Here is a 14491-nt window from a genome sequence, read left to right on the forward strand (position 1 = left end):
GAGGGAAGCTCTGCTGTGACAACATCCTTAAAGAGGAATACCACCAGGACCTGAGGACATGAGCGGTTCTGAGCGATGTATGGAAAATAGTGTGTTTGACTGCAGCACGGACGTTAGATCGCCGTCAGCAGGCAGTCGACGCCACAGCCTCTGATCTGGGAGTTATTTTTACAAACATAATCATCTGTTGCTCTTGAGCTTCAGGTGCAGACATCCTCCTTCAGGCTTTTCTGGCATATTCATGGTTCCCTCAGTTACAGCAGCCCAGACCATCACGCCACCGCTGCTGTGATGTTCTCTTTATGAAACGCTGTTATTTTGATGTGACGGGACTCAAACCTTCTCAGGGATCATCCAGATGTTTTCTGGCAGATGTGACACGAGCCGTGGTCAGCAGTGGTTTTCTCCTTAAACTTTCCCATGGACGCCATTTTTGCCCCGTCTCTTTCTTGTTGTTGAACCATGACCTCTGACCTTAACTGAGCCGAGCGAGGCCTGCAGGTCTGTAGATGCTGCTCTGGGTTCTTCTGTGACCTCCTGGCTGAGTCGACGTGCTCCTGTGAAGGTTCAGCACCGTTCCGGGTTTCCTCCATGTGTGGATAACGGCGCTCGCTGTGGTTCACAGAGGCTGGCTCAGGCTGATGATGTCACTTGTTTCTTTAGATCGCAGCGTGATGCTGACGTGCTGCTGGTTGAGACCTTTCAGTCTGCTTCACTTTATCAAGCAGCTTCTGTTTAAGGGATTTATCATCCAGCAGGTGTGACAGTGATCAGGTCTTTTCGGAAGCTCAATAAAATGTGGTTAACGAGAGTTAATTCATTTTTAACAAGAAGGTCCAGGTGGGTTTGGATTTGTGTTTGTATTTACTCTCGTTATCTTTGTCTAATAGTCAAATTACTTTGATGATCTGAAACATCTGAGGCCTCCAAATCTGAGGCCATGGTTCTCAGCCGGAAAAGGGTGGAGTGCCCACTCCGGGTCGGGGATGAGTTCCTGCCCCAAGTGGAGGAGTTCGAGTATCTCGGGGTCTTGTTCGCGAGTGATGGGAGAAGGGAGCCGGAGATCGACAGACGGATTGGGGCTGCAGCTGCAGTAATGCGGACGCTGCACCGGTCCGTCGTGGTGAAGAGGGAGCTGAGTGTAAAAGCGAAGCTCTCAATTTACCGGTCGATCTACGTCCCTACCCTCACCTATGGCCACGAGCTGTGGGTAGTGACCGAAAGAACGAGATCGCGGATACAAGCGGCAGAAATGAGCTTCCTCCGAAGGGTGGCTGGCCTCTCCCTTAGAGATAGGGTGAGAAGTTCGGCCATCCGGGAGGGGCTCAGAGTAGAGCAGCTGCTGCTCCACATCGAAAGGAGCCAGCTGAGGTGGTTCGGGCATCTGACAAGGATGCCCCCTGGGCGCCTCCTGGGTGAGGTGTTCCAGGCATGTCCCACCGGGAGGAGGCCCCGGGGCAGACCCAGGACACGCTGGAGAGATTATATCTCTCGGCTGGCCTGGGAACGCCTTGGTATTCCCCCGGATAAGCTGGAGGAGGTGGCTGGGGAGAGGGAGGTCTGGACCTCTTTGCTTAGGCTGCTACCCCCGCGACCCGGCCCCGGATAAAGCGGATGAAGATGGATCAGAAACACGTCTTTAATTTGACTTCTCAGTTCTCAAACACAGAAATGAGACTAAAACCTCTAAAATTGTAGTTGGAATTCTGTAGCAACACACATCCGCCTCCTACGCTGGAAAATATAAAAAATTTAAAGTGGACAATGGAAGTTCGAAGTTAATGAGGGACAAACGCAGAGAGCTGTGTGCTTGTTTCCACCTCTGAACGATTCTTACACATCTGCTGTTTGTTTACGGAGCCAAAAAGAAAGAACCTCCGAACAATCGAAGAGGTGCTTTAATTCAGAATTATTTATGGAGCTAAAGAGACGCTGAATCACGAGTGATGGGAAGCAGAGTGGGAGAGAAACAGGCTGACTGGTGTGGGCGTTATACTGGACCATCATAGTGAAGAGAGAGGCGTGCCTCCTGGGTTTTCTGGTCACACCCACTCGGGAGGAGATCCCAGCAGAGACGCAGGGGCTCCCTGTTGAAGTACAGATGACATAAGAGCTAAAAATTGGGGTGTTGTTGAAATATTGAAGCTGTTCACTGAGACGAACACCGAAACCTCAAAGTTTTAATCTTAGCCTTGACCAAGGTCAAAGTCCCGCACTTTGTGACCTGCTACAAAAATGTTTTAGATTAAGAAAATTCATATTTCTGGTTTAAGGATTCAGAATAATTTCCCACAAGCTCAAAGCCTTCGCAGGCTAAAGATGAGGTTAAAATGTGAATAAAGACATGAGACTGCCGTCACAGAGAGGGGAAATCCCTAATATGGTCAGAAGCTTTAAGGGCAGAGGAGAAAACATTTAAAAAAATCATAAAAAATAAAAATATGCAGCTGGAAATGAGCAGATTCAAACATTCAACACCAGGATAGGGTGGAAATTACAAATGAGTTTAATTGCCCATCACATCACTTTGCCAGTGATTATTAGCTTAGTTGATAAAATACCACAAACTTAACTTAAAATTCTTGGTGGTTTACAGACAAAAGCTTTAATTTTTCATGTAAAATGTGAAGTTCGGGGACAGGACTTCAGTTTGTCGTCTTTTCAGCGTTCAAGAAAGAAATATTTAAAAACAAAAGTCTGCAGTGAAACGAACAAAACACCACCTGAGTGTACAATGAGCACGGTTTATATAAAAGCCATGCAGTAATCTGACTCACACGGTCACAGCGAGCGGCTCTTGCTGTGAATTTGACATTTTAAGAAAAATACAGAAACTCTGTGGGCGTGGTCAGTCCTCTTCCTCGGTGTCCAGCGGTCCTCGGTTTGCAGGGAGCGATGCTGTGATTCGCTGCCAGCGGTTTGGTGGCCAGATGATGTGAGAGGCCCGACCGTGAAGCAGCCCCACAGACACCTGGGAAAAAAACAGCATCACAACTTTTAACAAATGGTCAAATTAAACAAATTTTATTTGATCGTTTTACCACTTTCGAATTCCCTGCTATTGTTTTTAGCAGCCCTCCAGTTTTATCTGTCACACTTTACAGACCACCTAAAGACAGAAGTTTTAACAAACACACACTCAAAATCACTTTAACCTGCACATAGATAATCCTTCTGACCCTGCAGCAAAAGAATTCTTAAACGTTCTTCACTGTTTGGATTTTACCAGCACGTCACGCAGCCGACTCACAACAGAGGACACACTCTGGACCTGGTCATCACCCATGGGCTGTCCACAGCGTGTCCTCTGTTGTTGACTTGGCTGTCTCTGACCACTACTGTGTGTTTATTAACATTACCGGTTTTATTCAGCGGGAGACCTCGGTGCGAACTGTGAGGAGGCGCTATCTGACCTCTGAAGTGGCTGCAAATTTTACCAGGGTTTTAGACGAATGCCCCCCTGTGATTTTACCTGCACCCTGCGATTTGATTTTTAGTTATTTCAACAGCAAACTGAAGAAAAGCCTTGACTCCGTTGCTCCACTCACCACCAAAAAGATTAACGTAAAACATGTATCACCCTGGAGAAACGAAGAAGTCAAAACACTCAAAGAGATTGCAGGGCAGCAGAAAGGAGGTGGAGGAAAAATAAAAATGTAATTAAGCATCAAAATCAAAAACTTAAAGTGTACAATAATACATTAAGGAACTCAAGAAATTCACACTTCGCCAAAATAATCAGTATTAACAAAAATAATCCCAAGGTCCTCTTTTCCACCATAGATCATTTATTTAACCCTGATTTTAACAGCTCCCAAAGAACCCCCACAGACTCGCTCTGTGAGCAGTTTGCAGACCACTTCAGGGGAAAGATCAGCGCCATCAGATCTGATATTTTATCTAATCGCGATATGACTGTAAACACATCTGAGGGCTCGATTGTACCTGAGGAGACACTGGACAGCTTTGTCCTGGTTAATGCTGAGAACCTTCAGAAGGTTTTCTCCACAGTGAGACCCACCACATGTCTTTTAGATCCAATCCCTTCTTCACTCTTTAAAACACTTTATGGATTTTTTGAGGCTGAGCTTTTACACATGATGAATTGCTCTCTTCAGTTGGGTGTCTTCCCTGCTGCCTTTAAAACGGCGGTGGTGAGGCCCCTTCTGAAGAAGAGCAATTTGGATTGTAATGATTTTAATAACTACAGACCTGTATCCAACTTACCATTTTTAAGTAAAGTCTTAGAAAAACTTGTTTTTACTCAGATTAATGACTTTTTGAATGATAGACAGATCCTGGAGATACTCCAGTCTGGATTTAGGGTGAACCACAGCACAGAGACGGCTCTCCTAAAGGTTTTAAATGATCTTAGATGTAACTGGGACGCCCAAAAGCTCTCAGTCCTGGTGCTGCTGGATCTAAGCGCAGCCTTTGATACAGTAGACCACGCTGTTCTTTTAAACAGACTGAAACACATGGTGGGCCTCTCTGGTGCTGTACACAACTGGTTCACTTCCTGTCTCTCTGACAGAACTTTTATGGTGAGTATGGATACATGCTGTTGGACACATGAACAATAAACGTACGACTGTTCCCACCACTAACACGTGACCCTACGCTGTGTTCACTGCATCATTCCATGTTTTGGCACTGATCACCACCTGCACTCATGTATATATCTTTCTACGTAGCACTTTTAATTCTTATTCTTACTTTTATTTTTTCATGTCTATTTAAGCGCAATTTATGACAGTATGTTTGCACTGAAGCACCGCAGCAATTTCCTAATGTTGTAAACCTGCCCAACATTTGGCAATAAAACCCTTTCTGATTCTGATTCTGATGCTCCTCTAAGATCCATAGAAGGACATGTGGTGTGCCTCAAGGGTCGGTTCTAGGCCCTGTACTTTTTAATTTGTATATGCTCCCTCTCGGCAGTGTCATCAGGAGGCATGGAGTGAACATCCACAGTTACGCTGATGACACTCAGCTGTACATCTCTGTGTCTCCTGATGACACCAGACCAATGGATGCTCTTTTTAACTGTATTCTAGATATAAGATCTTGGATGGCAGAAAACTTTTTACAGCTTAACCAGGACAAAACTGAAGTTTTAATCGTCGGTCCTAAGGCTCAGAGAGAGAAACTCTTGTCTAAATTAGAGGCATTTTCACTATGTCCTTCGCTACAAGTGAAAAACCTGGGTGTTATTTTTGACTCTGAGCTTGGTTTTATCCCACATATTAAACATGTGACCAAAATTGGATTTTATCATCTAAAAAATATAGCCAGAGTCCGCCCTATTCTCTCTCGGGCCAACACGGAGATGCTGATGCATGCTTTTATTACCAGTCGCATTGATTACTGCCCTGCTCTCTGGTCTTCCTAAGAAGAATATTTCAACTTTACAACTTTTGCAAAACTCGGCAGCTCGTGTGCTGACGAAGACCAGAGGGCGGTCATGTATCCATGACCGCTTATGTTAAGACCAGGACATGTCCTTCAACGCACATATTAAACAAATATGTAAGACTGATTTCTTCCATTTGCGCAACATCTCTAAAGTTAGAAATATCCTGTCTCAGAGTGACGCTGAAAAACTAGTTCATGCATTTATTACTTCCAGGCTGGACGACTGTAACTCATTATTATCAGGAAGTCCTAAAAACTCGCTGAAAAGCCTTCAACTAATCCAAAATGCTGCAGCAAGAGTCCTGACAGGGACCAGAAAGAGAGAGCAGATTTCTCCTGTTTTGGCTTCCTGTCCAGAATTGAATTCAAAATCCTGCTCCTCACATACAAGGTCTTAAATAATCAGGCCCCATCTTATCTTAATGACCTTGTAGTACCATATCACCCTATTAGAGCACTTGGCTCTCGCTCTGCAGGCCTACTTGTTGTTCCTAGAGTATTTAAAAGTAGAATGGGAGGCAGAGCCTTCAGTTTTCAGGCCCCTCTTCTGTGGAACCAGCTTCCAGTTTGGATTCAGGAGACAGACACTATCTCTACTTTCAAGATTAGGCTTCAAACTTTCCTTTTTGCTAAAGCATATAGTTAGGGCTGGACCAGGTGACCCTGAATCCTCCCTTAGTTATGCTGCAATAGACGTAGGCTGCCGGGGGATTCCCATGATGCATTGAGTTTTTCCTTTCCAGTCACCTTTCTCACTCACTATGTGTTAACAGACCTCTCTGCATTGAATCATATCTGTTATTAATCTCTGTCTCTCTTCCACAGCATGTCTTTATCCTGTCTTCCTTCTCTCACCCCCACCGGTCGCAGCAGATGGCCCCGCCCCTCCCTGAGCCTGGTTCTGCCGGAGGTTTCTTCCTGTTAAAAGGGAGTTTTTCCTTCCCACTGTCGCCAAAGTGCTTGCTCATAGGGGGTCATATGATTGTTGGGTTTTTCTCTGTATCTATGAAGCGCCTTGAGGCGACTTTTGTTGTGATTTGGCGCTATATAAATAAAATTGAATTGAATTGAATTGAAGAGAGTGTGGGGAGTGAATTGGAGGGTGGGGTGGGCTGCTTTTAACCATGTAAAGCACTTTGTGCTACATTTCTGTGTGAAAAGTGCTTCATAAATAAAGACTGATTGATGGATTGATTGACAACAGAGAGCCGATTCAGAGAGCAAGAGCCATCCTGTCCTCAGGTACTACAGGTGTCCTAAAGTGAGCCTGTCATGGAAATCTCTTTGAGCATCGCTGACTGAAGCAGTTGTGGTGGAGCAGGAGGTTTGGGGGTGACAGAGGAACAGGTGGGCGGAGCAGACTGCAGTTTAGAGGGTGAGTAGCCTCATATACGGAGGTGGCTGCCTTCCTGTTTGTCCTAGCAGCAGGACAGCACAGAGGGCAGTGACCTGCAGACGTGGGTGGAGCCCTGCAGGATGGAGCGCGTGCGGTCAGGGTTAGCAGTCGAGTAGTCAGTTTTGCATAGCAGGGTGTCTGAGGATGTTTGTGGCAGCCATGGAGCAGGTCAACCTGTCATAACAGGTGATTCAGGGCTCCCTTTATAACCTGCTTTAGCAGGTCCAGCAGACCATCTGTTATTAAAGGGAACAAAGTGAACTGAGCACAGTTCAGGCTTTTCAGTTCTACAATCGATGGCTTTCTCTCTGTAATGCTCCACCGTCTTTGACTGACGTTGGGGGGAAAGTGCAGTTCGTGACAGCATGAGTCTTATAAAACCACAAAATCTGAAGAATTCAAAATGAAAAGATTATTGGGCAATGAAATGTGAACAGAAATAAGTAAAACACGGCTCCAGCTGCCTTTCTTTGCTCAAAAACCCTCCTCTAGTACACGTGTCAAGACCTGTCATCCAAAAATAGTTTTCTCATTGTTTATTCTCCAGTCACATCACGGAGCTGGAGGCCTCAGCAGCCAATGCTTGCTTCAGAGATGGATACCAGATCTGCAACCACAGTAAGTTGCCATTTTCAAAGTGCCCCATCAGAGCCAGTCTACTTTATGTTGCAAATGCATGCAATCATCATCTCATTGAATCTGATTGTGCTGACGGGGATAAAATGGCAACAACTGCAAATATGTTGCCGTCTACATACAGAGAAAGTGCAAAATGGTAAAGCTGCTCTGCAATCTTCCTTTTCTAAGGAATATAACCAGAATACAACCAGCCGAGTCAGCGTGTCACAGATGATGTCGACACTCTGACTCAGATTTACTGCAACACGTTGGTAAATCTGCAAACCTTCACCAACCTGAGAGTGACGGCGCTCCAACCGACCACGGTGGTTTGGAGAAAGGTCGCCTCCACCAGTACCGTCGCCTCGCCATTAAATTCGGTCACCCAGAGGTTGAGGGTGTTTCTGGGTGACCGCTTTGATTGTACTTGCAAACTCCAACAGCAAAAGATGTTTGAACTTGTTTAAATGTAGTCTTTGGTTGGGCTTAGTCACAACCACAGCTCAGTTATGCTGAATGTAAAAAAACTGAAGCCTTCTTTGAATCGAACACATCAGATGCTGACATCCAGAACCTGCAGGGACTGTTTGTGAAAGGCACCAATCCTCTGCTTCGATTTTGTTGAATATATTAAAGATACGTATCCAAGCAGCCTGAATTAACACGACGCCGTGGGTTGGTTTTCCTCTTTTTGAGTCACTGGTTGCCTTGGCAGTCTGAAATGAGCAAAAACTGATTTTTTCTGATTTTTGAAGTGACGTGCTTCTTATTTAGGTTTTCACAGGTTGACATTCAGCTTGAGGTGCAGAGACTTGCAGACATCAACGGCAGAGATAATTAAAACCGGCGCGCTGACAGCTGAAGATCCGTCCACTCACTGCTGTCCAGCATCGTCCTCGCCGCATCAATTAGATCTGCTTTTCATAAGGGCGAACGCACACACACCAGCAAATGTCATAAGCTTTTAATGATTCCTGTTATCTCTCAAAGCCAGCCTCTATATTTAAAACCATATATACATATGCGGCATTCATCTCCATCTCCAGAATAACCTTTAGAGAGCTCGCGCTCGGGCTGGAGGTATTATGAGGAGTTGGTTTCAGAGAAAGAAAGCAACGTTTGATTTGACGCAGCAAATTCAACGCTACAGTCTGAGTAACAGGAAGGAAAAGAAACCTCCACCTCACAACAGCTGCGGGTCAAGCTCCAGTTTAATAACATGTGGTAATGAAACAGCTGATTAATATTCATCCGGCTGCAGATGACACTGAGCTGTTATCTGCTAAGGTGAGACAGTGAGGAATTACTAAATTACACACCTGAAAGCTGTGGAGGCAGAGAACCTCCAGGTCAGCACAGATTCATCTTTCTTTTAATCTCAGAAACACGAGGTTGGAAACTTCAAACAAAAACGTTTGTTTTGCACCTTCGCTCCACGATTTGGGTTTGAAGATTCCTTCAACTGGTGACAAAAATCAGGAAAAGTATCCACGCTGGCTTCTTTACGCCAAACATGGTTAAAACATGGCTGCCAAGGTGACACGTAGTTGTTCCTTCCTTTGCTTTATTGATGCTTTCTTTCTTTCGATGCTCTGTTTTTGGCTTATTTGGATATTTGGTTTTTTTTTGTTGATTATTGGATTAGCTTCATTTCTTGGATTCTTTATAACACGTTGCTTCCTTCTTTTCTTACACTGAGATTTTTAAGGCGACGATTGACAAAGACAAGCATGTAGGAGAAAGTGAACGTGCCTAATTTCAGGTTTTTCAGAACAGGAAAATTGAGAATTAATTAAAATGCATTTATATAGAAATTCTTCCTTCTTTTGTTTCTTGGAGGTTTTTCCTTTCAGGATATGTTTTTATTTTTTAGCAGTTTCATGCTTTAGATGGTTTTTTGCTGCCCTCTGCTGTCCCATGACCACTAGCTGTGGTTAGACCAGCGGTCTCCAACCTTTTTTGCACCACGGACCGGTTTATGCCCGACAATATTTTCATGGACCGGCTTTTAAGGTGTCGCGGATAAATACAACATAATAACGATAAAAACGATAACAAAATAACGCTGAAAACCGATAAAACCCCTGAAAACCATACATTTCACACCTGAGCCTCAACTCTCGCGGCCCGGTACCAAACGACTCACGGGTCCGAGGCCCGGGGGTTGGGGACCGCTGGGTTAGACGACCAGAGTCGGGTTGCTGGGCTCTGTCACTCCGAACCCTGCACAGCGGAGGTGGTTTACTGAACCTGATTCCTCCTGAATGGTTTGGGAGGAGGCTTCTTTGCAGAGTTGGGAACACCTGAGTGACCCCTCCCGGGGAGACATCTGGAGATTTCTGCCTTGAATGCTGCTCCTCAAATGTTTTATGTGGGCAGAAAGTGGACGGGTTAACACTACTGTTTTTAATGAGCCCATTTTTCAATGACTACGACTCTGCTAGTGTTGCAGACAGATTTCAATGGTTTTGAAAACAGAAGAGGAGCTTTGATGGACGATGGTAGCAACAAGCATTCATCAGGTGCTGAACAGAATAATGAGCTCCGCCCAGGTGTTTCCAGGTACACGTCACATTACCGTGACTGAACAACAACGCTGGGCGAGAGACTCAAACGGTTCCTGAACGATGAGAATAAAAAACTTTACAGGTGGCCTGCGTGATGGATGCTCAGGGTTTCTTTAATGGTAACCATTAAAGAAACCATTAAAGTTATTGGTATAGTTTAGACTTTTGTAATTCATCCATAATTTTTTGCTTCACTTGTTTTGATTCTATTTTCTTGGATTTCTCTGTTTTGGTTTCACCTTTTAAAGGCGACCGCCCTAATAATTAACAGCTTTTGTGCTTCGTACTTTCCTACCTTCCTCCGTTGCCTCTACGGTTTGCTGTTTTCCTGATTTTGTCCATCGGGTCCTCCTTTGGGGTCTTCATTAGCCTTATTTTTAATTTCCTTGCTTGTTAGTCGAACATCTCTCAGGTTCGTTGTCTCTGTTGCGCCTTTGTTTTCTTTGTATTTTTCCGGATCGTTGGTCAGTGGCTTCCTTTTGCCGTTCAGCGGTCATGCGCCGAATTCCACGCTGCATCACTTAGTCCCGTAGTCTTTTCTTCTCGGCGCTCTCTCGGCTCATTACTTTCTCTGTTTGTGTCCACATCAGGATTGGCTTTTCAGCTCTGAGAGGAAGAAACCTCAGCATCTGGCTGACTCACCGTATTGATCAACACCCCCCCATCAACTCTCTGCAGATGAATTGCAGCCGTTTCATGCTTTGGGCTCAGTAGAAATCTTATTTATTGCACCTATAAACGCTTTAATAGGCCATACTTCCCACAGCGTGAGATCGACTGACATGAAAGCCTGACTCGTGTTGCATATGCATGAAAATCTCCTCGGTTTCACATTTTACAAAGTTCTGAAAACCAAACAAAGAAAGAACATTTTTAACTTAGCAACAAAAGAATGTGGAGGAAAAAGCTCCATACAGCGCTGCACTCGGACCATATAGTGTATATAGAGGTTGTGGGTGTTTTTCTCTGTTTTGTTTTGGACTATTTCTGATCGACCCGAAGGCTGACTGCATCATCTGCTGCACTGAAAGACTGTGAGGTGGGTGGCAGCGAGGACTGCCAGGCTGACTTTAAAAAGAACATTTTATTCAAATGAGACCTCCTCATTGGAGAGGATACATCCTGAATATAGTCAATTGATTTAGCTGTTCGAGTCTATTTCCTGTGGTATGAATATTTGGTAATAATATGAAACTGTCAGCACATTGTGTTTCATGATACAACACAGCTGAGGCTTCTGCTGCTGTGGCTTTGGCCATTTGGCAGCAATGAAAGGGTAATGTGATTTTAGGGACGAGAACGCCGGTGACGTCTGTCACGAGGGGCAGAAGCTGACGTGTGCTCTTCAACTCTGCAATGAAACATCTACTGACAAAGACCACTGCGCTCACACCACCTTTCTGAGCAGCAGAGAAACGTCTCCAGGCTGGAACAGGCCAGAGCTAGTCTGGAGCAACGACTGGATGTCATCCTTCTGTGCCATTAAGCAGTGACAGACAAATAGCTGTGAAAATGGTGGCAGGTGTGGATGAAATAAACACAGGTTGATGTTGTTGTTGACTCTGACGTCAGCAGATTTCTTCAAACGTGCTGAAGAAAGAAAAAAACGGCCACAGCTTTGGACTCTGGGTCTGGCAGAAGCTCCAGTTTCACCCCAGCAAACGAGCAGAAGCATCACAAGCTGCAGAATAACGTGAAGCTACAAATATCTGTAAGATACCACAGCCTCACACCTTTCGCTCTTGTATTTGTCCGTGCAGTGACAGTGTTAGACGATTATATGTAAAAGAAAGTTTTCATGTGACAGTCGAGGGAAAGACTGAGTCCACCCCTGATTCAACAGCTTGTAGCAGCAATAACCTGCAGGGAGGATTTTCTCTGTGGCTTCGCCAGTCTCTCACATCACTGTGGAGGAGTTTTGGTCCACTCTTCTTCATATTTTTCGCCTCATTGAGGTTTGCAGCATTCGTTCATGCACAGCTCTCTGAGCTCTGCAGCAGCTCCGTTCTTCTCTTCTTCAGTCGTTCTGTTGCAGACCTGCTGCTGTGCTGGGATCTTTGTCCTGTTGATGAGCCGGTTTGGTCCGAGCTTCAGCTGTGGGACACACGGCCTCACACTGACTCTACAGAGGAGCTCATGGTCCACTCAGATCATCGTCCCTCCTCCACCGTGCTGACGGCTGTATGAGGTGTTTGTTTCCTCCAGACGTGCTGCTGTGTGTGATGGACGAACATCTCCACTGTGGTCTCGTCTGTTAAGATGCAGTTTTGGAAATATACACCATGCTGGTATGTTCTCCTTAGAGAGAAGACTCTTTCCCCTGAAGCCCTAAACAAGCCATACTTGTTCACTCTTTGCTAACCGAGGTCTGAGCTGCAGCTTTTGGGTTTTTTGGAGTTCTTCTGAGTTTTGCACGGTCTGACCTTGGGGTGAATTCTTTGGAACGTCCAGTGCCGTGAAGACTTGCAGCTGAATGTTTTCAATTTGTGAATAATCTCCCTTAGTATTTGTAGACGGCCTTATAATCCTTCCCAAGATCTTTGCTGACATCTTTCCTCCTTGGCTTGGTTCAAACTAGCAAAAGTGCCATAAGTAGTGGTGCTCACACCAACTGATGATCCTTTAATTAAGTGCATTTGTGCATTTAATAAGCAGCACCTGGCTGGTACTGACCTTTAATATTCTTAATTCCTATGGAAGCAGTAAGCGTGCCATTTACTGAGACTGAAAGTTAATAAATACGCTGAACTCACTGTTTAGTACGTTTTACAGAACCATGGACCAGAACAATCCTAAGGCAGGGTTAGGGTTGATTTCAGCTCCTCTCTATCAGCCCATCCCAGCAACCATGACATCTGGTCAGACCCCCTTCATAGCAAAGACGTCTAACAGGATGTCAGAGGCAGCAGTTTGTAAGAAGGAGCTGTAGTTTACACCTTCGTAGGAAATTCTCTGCAGATGATCATCATGTGAATCTAAATTACATTTAGCCACAGACTTCACACTGAAACAGCGGTCTTTAATGAAAAGTTGGAACTGAACGGGCGTTTGCTGGAAATACTGAAAGAAAACTCATAATCTGCAGAAGAGTGGTGTGGTCAGAAACATAATAGGAGAGAGGCACAGCATATTTAAAACTCAGCCTCTCTTTGTAGGGCAGAACAGCTGCCGGTCGTCTCAGGAACAAAGAGGCTCTGCAGAGCTGCTGCTCTATGTGCTCTGGGTTTGAGCTCAGAGGGGATTTCTGCTCAGCTCCTTGGATAGCTTTGCATCAGTGGGAGAGCAGGGCTTTCTGTCTGGCTCTGAATGTGCTGTCCATAGCAAACGACTACTTCTTTGCTGAAAAATTTATCCCGCTCCAACCAACAGGGGAAAAACTACAAATAGCGCAGAGAACAGGAGTCAATATCAGACTTTTAACACTCTTCCTGCCCTGGAGAGATGAGCCTGAAACACGGCGTTAATGAAATCTTTATGTGTCTGTCAGGATGAACAAACCAGGTCTGCACAAACATCCTGCTTTGTTAACGTACTTGTCATCTCTGCCGACCACAACAAAACGCTGAAAGATGGCGCCGAAACAAGCCGTCACTCTGGCTTCCCTACGGACTCTGTGACGCTCGGCTCCAGTCAGGAGGAGAGGACCCAGCTCGGATCGGGACAGGGCAGATGAAACCGGGCCCACAGTATGCAGTGCACGTAAAGGAAACATACTGGAGTTATTTATCCGTGGATTCTCCCAAAGCTCCATGTTCCTTCTTTACCGTTTCCCCCAAACAGTACAGTGTGCTGCAGTAATGCCTTGCTCACAGCTTCATTATTTCTCCTTCTGTTTAAGCCATAATAAAGCTTTACACCACATTTATGAACAAAGTGTGAATCTCGACTTTGACAGTGAGATTTTTGCGAGACTTTGGGTCCTCATTAGTCAGGTCTCCATGGCAACGCTGACGCGTGTGTGTGTCTATGATAAATTTGTTTTCAGGTTCACGTCTGTCCATCAGCCTACTGGGTGAGGAGCTAAAACTCTGCAGAGGGATTTAAAAAACACCTAATTTTAAATAAACGATTGTAAAGGAATTAATTCATTATTAATTATATTAAAGAACATTTCAATCACAGGTTTAATCGAAGCCCAGATTTGGATCCCGCTGAAACATTTTAAACTTGTAGTGTATGCAAGAACACACATATGGACACAAGTATGACGCAGCCTGCACACATCACACCTACAGGAGCTGCTCGACCGTCTCTGCACTCAGTGATGTCTCTGACACACTGTGCAACCAGGTAAAGATGGTGGTTGGTGTATAATTCGGTTTTTTGATGTTTGGGACTGACTGCAGGTAGCTTCAGTGATCAGTGCAGAGGTTTGCTGTCAGGAGGCAACCTGACTTAGTCTAATCTGGAGGGATCATTCAAACAGACTGTTGAAGGTTTGCAGTTAATCAACATCCATTTTATAGAGTCAGACAGATTCCAACACGTAATCCAC

At 45.0% G+C, this 14491-nt stretch overlaps 1 protein-coding gene across 1 annotated transcript in view; it reads right to left on the minus strand.

Moving 5' to 3' along the window:
* Nucleotides 1-2483: 2483 nt before the first annotated feature.
* The window catches only part of immp2l (inner mitochondrial membrane peptidase subunit 2), a 201888-nt gene continuing 189880 nt past the window's right edge, over nt 2484-14491 (minus strand). The window contains exon 6 of the mRNA XM_076886963.1: nt 2484-2971. Within this exon, the coding sequence (XP_076743078.1) occupies nt 2849-2971 (123 nt within the window). The 3' untranslated portion in view covers nt 2484-2848. The remainder of the gene's footprint in view (nt 2972-14491) is intronic.

The sequence above is a fragment of the Maylandia zebra genome, linkage group LG7 (assembly GCF_041146795.1).
Source record: "Maylandia zebra isolate NMK-2024a linkage group LG7, Mzebra_GT3a, whole genome shotgun sequence".
NCBI lineage: Eukaryota > Metazoa > Chordata > Actinopteri > Cichliformes > Cichlidae > Maylandia > Maylandia zebra.